The sequence below is a fragment of the Garra rufa genome, chromosome 2 (genome assembly GCF_049309525.1).
Source record: "Garra rufa chromosome 2, GarRuf1.0, whole genome shotgun sequence".
Classification (NCBI taxonomy): domain Eukaryota; kingdom Metazoa; phylum Chordata; class Actinopteri; order Cypriniformes; family Cyprinidae; genus Garra; species Garra rufa.
The window spans coordinates 21,716,600-21,724,837 of NC_133362.1; the positions used below are offsets into that span (position 1 = coordinate 21,716,600).

At 33.9% G+C, this 8,238-nt stretch overlaps 1 protein-coding gene across 1 annotated transcript in view; it reads right to left on the reverse strand.

Moving 5' to 3' along the window:
* The window catches only part of ptpn20 (protein tyrosine phosphatase non-receptor type 20), a 47,066-nt gene extending 42,505 nt beyond the window's left edge, over positions 1-4,561 (reverse strand). The window contains exons 1-7 of the mRNA XM_073833887.1: positions 4,438-4,561; positions 4,186-4,346; positions 2,125-2,190; positions 1,826-2,005; positions 1,656-1,731; positions 243-332; positions 41-116 (exon numbers count right to left, since the gene is read on the reverse strand). Coding sequence (XP_073689988.1) covers positions 41-116; positions 243-332; positions 1,656-1,731; positions 1,826-2,005; positions 2,125-2,190; positions 4,186-4,346; positions 4,438-4,561 — 773 coding nt within the window. The remainder of the gene's footprint in view (positions 1-40; positions 117-242; positions 333-1,655; positions 1,732-1,825; positions 2,006-2,124; positions 2,191-4,185; positions 4,347-4,437) is intronic.
* Positions 4,562-8,238: the final 3,677 nt, after the last annotated feature.

Genomic DNA, 8,238 nt, shown 5'->3' on the forward strand with positions numbered 1-8,238 from the left:
CCTAATAATACATTTATAAATGTGTAACAATACTACTAACTTGTTTGTGCCCTGATAGGATGTGGTCTGACTAGGTCTACTTCTGAGACACCAGGTTTTCTGTTGTTGGAAAATTCCTGCGAGGGAAAAAACGGCTAGAGTAAATATTGATATAAATACCTAAATGTGATATACAATACTATTTAACAAAATAAAAAAAACATACAACCCGCAAACTTTTGAATGTTAGTGTATTGGCTTACCTTGCTTTGGCTCGGAGTCCAGAGACAATCTGCGAGTCTCTCCTGAAGCTCTGTTCCCCTCTGTATAACCAGTATATGGTCCACGCTTACCTGCTCAACAGAGACCTGATCACTATCCGCATGTAATGCATACTGTATATCCACTGTTTACACAGCAGCTTATAATGCACATGGTTGCACAAGTAACCTTTGGAAAACGGCCAAACATAAGATCACTATGCTTTACGTTACAGTTTGTGTTTAAGCATCAGCGCTTTGAGCCTGATTACAACCTTTTGTAATCCCATGTTCTGTTTAAGTTAAACCGCTAATCCTATTGTGAACACTATTTTATCAGTGCGGTGGTGCTTTCTTACGCACATGTTAGTCAAACCTGCAGGCTTTTACTAATTTAATTTTTAGGATAAACATTATAATCCAAGGAATATGTTGGGGTTACCACTGAAACGGTTAGTTAAGGACAGCGTTGAAGGCAAATGTGTGGCATTATCACTCACTTAGACTGGTTATACACAAAGGATCTGACGTACACAGATTTTAACATGACAGGCTAAAACTCTTCTAGAAAAACGCATTACAGAAACTAATTTGCGTACAGTTGAGGTCAAAAGTTTACATACACCTTGCAGAATTTGCAAAATGTTAATTATTTTGCCAAAATAAGAGGGATCACACAAAATGCGTGTTATTTTTTATTTATTACTGACCTCACTAGATAAAATAAGAGTTGAATTTATTAAAATGACCCCGTTCAAAAGTTTATATACACTTGATTCTTAATACAGCGTTATTACCTCAATAATCCACATTTGTTTGTCCTGAACAGTTAAACTCCCCGCTGTTTTCACAGGTCCCACAGATTTAGTTTTTCATAATTTTTGTGTATCTGAACCCTTTCCAACAATGGATCCATCTTTTCACACTCATGTTCAACTATTACAGAAGGTTCAAACGCTCACTGATGCCAATGTGTACATTTTTCTTATTTTGCATTTATCATATTTTTCGATTTAGTGCTGCCTTTCAGAAGCTACAGAAGATACTTACATGTTTCCCAGAACACAAAATAAAGTTACATTCTTATAAAACAAACTATTATTCTCTCTTGTGAACTATATGTAAACATCTTTTATGTAAAATATCTTATTCAGGTCAGTACTAAACAAAAAAAAAAACATGCATTTTGTATGATCCCTCTTATTTTGGTAAATAATTAACATTTTGCAGATTCTGCAAGGTGTATGTAAACATTTGACCTCAACTGTATGTATGAAAACACTGTCACATTTTACATGCAATATAAAAATAACATTACAAAATATTTTTTAAACAATATTATTTTCTTATTTTGACTAGTTTGAGAACACTTATTTACTAAGAGAATGAAATTATGTGATTTAAAGGAATTCCTACCATGTAGTCTTTCTCTGATCATCTGACTTTTCCCACTCAACTGCACAACATTTTCAGTTAAAGCAGCTCGATCCACCTGGAAGTAAAATCTCATTAATTAGATTTCTAAATTGAGCAATTGAGAAGTGTTTGAGCATAAATGATAAATTATATTCTTTTTTTTAACTCACAGAGTCTTGGAAGACATCCTCTACCAGCTGTTTGATGACTTTATTGGGAGGAGGCAGGAGAGATGCTTTGTGGTGTGATTCACACACCTCCAAGATGGAGTTCAGGTTGGCTCGTCGATGGGCCATGTCCTCACACATGCTCAGGAGAAGGCAATTCAGAGAGTCACTTAGCTGAATGGGCTGAACAAGCAGAAAACACATTTATTTTAAGACTAAAGGTGAGAAGTTAAATCCAGTTGACTTATTTAGCATGCTTTGTTCATCAATCTTTTACTTGATTTATTTTTTCTTAGACTGACCTGGTTTTGAGGAAGATGGTAATCAACTGACCAATACAGAGTCATTCCAAGAGAATACACAATTATCTGGAAGAAACGACATACAAATCATCAGTATATCTTCTGTGAGCATTCAACTGAAGCAATTTTTCTAAAATAAATCCAACCTTTTGCGACTACATTTTGCTTTTTTTTTTTGCATTAAAATTTTTTACATTTTCAAGTGAATACTTTTTTACTGCATGTCATTTAACTGCTTTAGGGTTCCACAATATGGAAGTTTCCAACACTGACTTAAAAAAAAAACTCAGAAAAAAAGGTAATTTAGACTTTTTATCTTACAATACTACAACTGCAAGTTAAAGATTTTTTTGTTGGAATTACATGATACAAACTCGCAATCCTGACTTTTGTTCTCTAATTTGTGAGTTATAAAGTCAGAATTGCGAGATATAAAATTGTGACTCTTTTCCTCAGAATTGCAAGTTTATTGTTTATAACTCGCAATTCTGACTTTATAACACACAACACTGTTGAAAAAAACAGCATATGCTGGTTAGGTAGGTTCTGAAGCATGGATGCAGGTTGGAGCTGGTTTAAGCTGGTACTAAGCTGGTCATGAGCTGGTTTAACCAGCACATGATGAGCTTAAACCAGCTCATGACCAGCTAAGGACCAGCTTAAACCAACTCAAACCAGCATCCATGCTTCACAACCTACCTAACTAGCATATGCTGGAGCTATTACATCAGAATTGAGATATAAACTTGCAATTCTGAAACATCAGTCTTTTCCCCCCTCAAAACTGAACTTTATAACTCACAATTGTGCGATATCATGTCACAATTGCGAGAAAAAAAAGCCAGAATTGCGAGATACAAACTCACAATTCTAAGAAACATAAATTGCGATATAAACTCACAATTGTGACTTTTTTTCCCAGAATTGTGAGTTTATATCTTTCAGCTGTTACTTTTTTCTCTTTATAGATTTTTTAACTTTATAACACACAATTACGAGTTATTACATCAAAACTGAGATATAAACTGGCAATTCTGTCATATGTGACCCTGGACCACAAAACCAGCCTTAAGTGGCTGGGGTATATTTGTAGCAATAGCCAAAAATACATTGCATGGGTCAAAATTTTTGATTTTTCTTTTATGCCAAAAATCATTAGGAAATTAAGTAAAGATCATGTTCCATGATGATTCTTTGTAAAATTCCTACTGTAAATATATCAAAATTTAATTTTTGATTAGTTATATGCATTGTTAAGAACCTAATTTGAACAACTTTAAAGGTGATTTTCTCAGTATTTTGATTTTTCTGCACCCTCAGATTCCTGATTTTCAAATAGATGTATCTCGACCAAATATTGTCCTATCATAACAAACCATACATCAATAAAAAGTTTATTTATTGAGTATTCATATGATGTATACATCTCAGTTTTGTCAAATTTAACCATATGACTGGTTTTGTGGTCCAGGGTCACATATCAGTCTTTCTCCCCTTTAAAACTCGATATTTATATCTTGCAATTCTGACTTTATAACTCACAATTTCGAGGTTACATCCCACAATTCTGAGAAAAAGTCAGAAATGTGAGATAAAAAGAAAAGTGGCAATAGCCTTTTTTTTTATTCAGTGGCGGAAACCAGCTTCCATAAAAGTGAGAGCCTTACCACATGTAAATTATAGATTTTCTTGTTTTTCAAAATGACTTAGTTTGTGTGGAATTATTCATTAATGAACAATTTCTGAAAAACAGTTTTGCACCTATTACTGTTCATGTTTTAATAACGTGATTAATATTCATGAGTCTGTCAGACTTTAGCTCATTTTATATTAGACTACTTGCACTATTAGGGTTGTTGTTGTTATTATATTTACATTTACATTTTGTCATTTAGCAGATGCTTTTATCCAAACCGACTTACAAATGAGGACAATATCGTATCTGTATTTTCGTAAAAAAACAAACAAAAAAAATGTCATTTTGTGAAGAGAACCTGATTTGATTTGCAATGTATAATATATAGTATAATATACAGGCATACATTGCTGAATGAAACTGACCTTCTCCATGGCTAGCTTGGTGGAGATGGCACGGCCTTGCAGCATCTCTGGGGCTGTGAAGGCACACACCTCATCTGTCATAGCACAGTTCTTGAACGCCAGCGTCCCAGTCGCGGACAAGAGCAGTGATGCAGGAGTTATGATGTTGCAGATATTGTGACCTAGAAAAACAAACCCACATTCATTTAATTTTGCATGGACTGCACTATTCACCATCAGGAAATATCCACTAACTCAAGGTCAGCATTTTACCTTTGTAGGACAGGTCTAAGAGTGATTCAGCCGAGCCCAGCAGGAGCGACCACACCTCGTCCTCTTCCAGCGGTCCTCCTCTGGCTTCCAGCACCTCGGCGAGGGTCACAAACGTGCTGCTCATCCTGCGGAATCACGAGACGGATACCTGAGAAGGAGAGACACAGGCTAACTGGCTGATGGTGGAGAGAAAGAGGTGGATGGAGCCTAACAAATTGATCAGCAGGCACTCTGATCTCATCGCCAATGTTTCATAACAATATTGTGTAATATACATTATTTATATTGTTTGATGTGTAACTCTAAATCTGTCTACAGTTATCTATTTTTATCTTTTGCTGGATTCATTTCCAGCTATCAAAAGAATTAGCTTAGGCAAGAGTGTGCCAATTATTTTGCATAATCACTGGTGATTGGATTGTACTTCAGAGGACACATAGAAATAAATTTCTTTTCATTTTTCCAACATTTTCAGTTTATTTTTGGAGAGAAGCAAACTACAACAGACTGATTTAAACTGACTACATTTTTTGTTACATTTACTACGTAGTTTTCCCTCAATATTAAATATCTTTCTTACATTTTCTAATTCTAATCTAAATCTTTATTTCCCCTGAACAATACAGATAGTTTCCTGGAGTCTTTTACAGTGTGAGCATGAATTGAATGTTGAATGTGGTTGAGTTACTACATTTTGCAGACATGCATTAGAGTTCTGATGTTCCAGCAAACAGTTGTGGCACTTGCACTTACAGAAGACAAAATGGGCTCAAGGATTGAGAAAACCTATAATGTATTCTGGTGTGTTTAACTGTAACTACTCAAGATGGAAGCCAGAGGGAGACATTTCACATCAATAATATGTAGATCAATAAGCAATAATGCACCTAACCAAAAGGATGTTCTTTTTGGTAACGATTTGATGGAGTTCATTAATCTAAACCACTTGCTAGAGTGGAAATAAACTTTCTATAAACACATTTTGGTATTTATGAGAAATATAATTTAATAAACAAAAAAGTGTCTTTTCGTGTAATTTAGCAGGTCTTTATGGATTTCATCTTACTATAATGTACACATTAAGTGTGACTGGTTAAAGTCCAACTTGACTTTCTAAAAGCACAGTCCTGGTGTGATTCAATAGTGCACACTATTTTTTTGTCCAGTCAATTCCCAAATGAATCAAATCAAATCTTAAACTACACATTTTTACATATAGGCTACTTTTTCACTTGAAATCACCTCGCATTATGTAACATTGTCAAGTGCTATTAATAGAAAAGTGTGATTCAAATTCCAAAGCAAGGTTACAACAAGCAAATGCAATGAACAAAAAGAAAATTAAGGATTACAGTAATCTGGAATGAGAAGTGGGACATAATCAGATGTCCACAAGGAGACATCAGGACCTGGATAATAGCCAAGGTACTCCTAGTGACTGCACAAGTAAATGTGCCAAGAGATGTCACCAATGCCAGCCATCAAGACATGACTCTTCATTTTTTTTTTTTTCAACCAAATTCTTACTCTGCTGATTTCAGCTTGTCAAGGTAAAATACTACACATGGCATAAGCAAAAATATTTCAGGTTTCTCTCTGGTTCAATAAATAAATGCTATATAATAACTCCAGGTCGGAAATTTAGGAGGACTTGTGGCAAAAATGCCACCAAAATGAACAAAAATGCCTCATAAATTCAAGACAAAGGGGCCAAAATGCCCTATACACAATTAAACAACGTATTACGGCTGTCGCGATTAAAATGAAATGTGATTTATTTAAATTACCTTTAGATTCGCCCACACTGCATCCGATTACTGTTGAACGCTGTATTGTGCAGTGTTGAGCCTTATATAACCAATCAAACGCATTTCTGTTGAATTTAGGAATGCATTGGCATATTAGAGTCGCTTAGATTAGACAGCGCTGAGTGCGCACGTTCGCGAGTTTTTGAATATATTTTTGCATGTTTATCTATGAAGCCAGAATGTGAAGTGTCCCAAACGAAAACCTTTTATATATCGATAGGCTATTAATAATCATTATTATAATATAAAAAAGCAATAATGATGTATAATTTAAGTTTAGTCTATTGTTATTGACAACAGTTTAAAATATTGATTAAAGTAGCCTAATTGGGTATATTTAAGTATTTTACATTAAAACAACATAGTATGGTTTTTACAATAATAAGGTGATTATAAAAAAAAATGTTTTTACAAATGTAAAAAATGCCACTGGAAATCAATTCCAGAGGGCAAACATCGCCTCTTAATTCGAAAAGTTTATTTCTGACCCTGAATAGCTCTCATAAATAACGATGAAATTTCTGTATGTTTTGTATAATCTTTGAAGAACTACTTAAAAAATGACTTTTCAGAAAATTAAATATGCAGTCAAAAATATTTTACACATAAAATTAATAATGTAATTTATATAAATTAGATAAATAATATATTAATTATATATACTAAATGCTTTTAAATTCAAATGACTGTATAAAGTCATTTAAATATATATATTTTAAAACCTTACGTTCAGTCTGTTGTTGTTTGGTTGCTTGAGGCTTATTATATTAAACTAAGTCTGTGTGGCAATACAGGGAGATTAAACCGTCTAGTTAATTACACAACCTGGGTGTTAACAGGCTGACTCAACACCTTGTATAAAAAAATAAAAAAAAAAGGACAATAAAATATGGTAAATGCAATAATCTAAATATAAGTTATTTATGTCTACCAGAGGTTGTTCACTGCCTCAGTATGTCAGATCAGTCAGAACAACAAATAATTGGGCTGGACACATACACACACAAAAATGTACCACTGCAGTAATGAGCTTGAACTCCAAAGAAGGTTAAGTAGGACCTGCAGATGTGTAAACATAGGTCTGAACTTTACAGGAAGCCTTGAGTTTCTTTTTGTGGCTTGTCAGAAATAGAATGCTTTATTTTAGGCACACACATGCTAAAAACATTTAAATCAACAAAGCTGTATATATATATATGTGTCTTTAACATTAAAATAAAAATAAAAATAATCTTGACCTCTCTCAGACCATCAATATATCAGTATGTAGAAAGACATGCAATTTCTCATTGACTAAGAGAAAAAAAATGACACTAAACTCTTACTGCATTCCTACAATAATCAATTCTCACAAACAGTGTAGCCTTTGTGAACAAATACTAATAGGGACATGCAAACACTGGTTAAATCTTAAAATAAATAAATCAGGAAAATAAAATAGATTTTTATTTCGAAATTCTTCTTTTTGCATTCTGTACTGTTTGAGAGGTTCTAGGCTTTCACTGTCCAAATAAAAAAACATACATACACCAATCACAGCTCAGCACTGTAGCTTTTTAATAGCATTAACCAATCTAGCTGACCAAGTCATGGCAGCAGCATTAATTAATTACAAACAGACTATGCTGTTAATCTTAGAACATACAAGTTTGCCAATTTTACAAGACATAACAGTACAAATTATAGCTACTAAACATGATCTATCATCTTAGGAATGTCAGCAGCTTTTACCTAGCATATGATGTCTTAAGGTCCTGATCTCTCTCTGATGTCTTCAGTCCCAGCACGCACACTTTAATCCTGTGGATCACTACATGTTTCGTTTACCTTCTGTTACAAGCACCTCATGTGACCCAGCAATACACAATCTCCAAATCAGCATACTGTAGTATTACAAGCATACGAAAATGCATTTACTGATAAACTACTCACGTCTAAATACTAAGAAGCAACTGATGTCTGTGGGACCTCGAAACATTTTTGCAAATTGAAC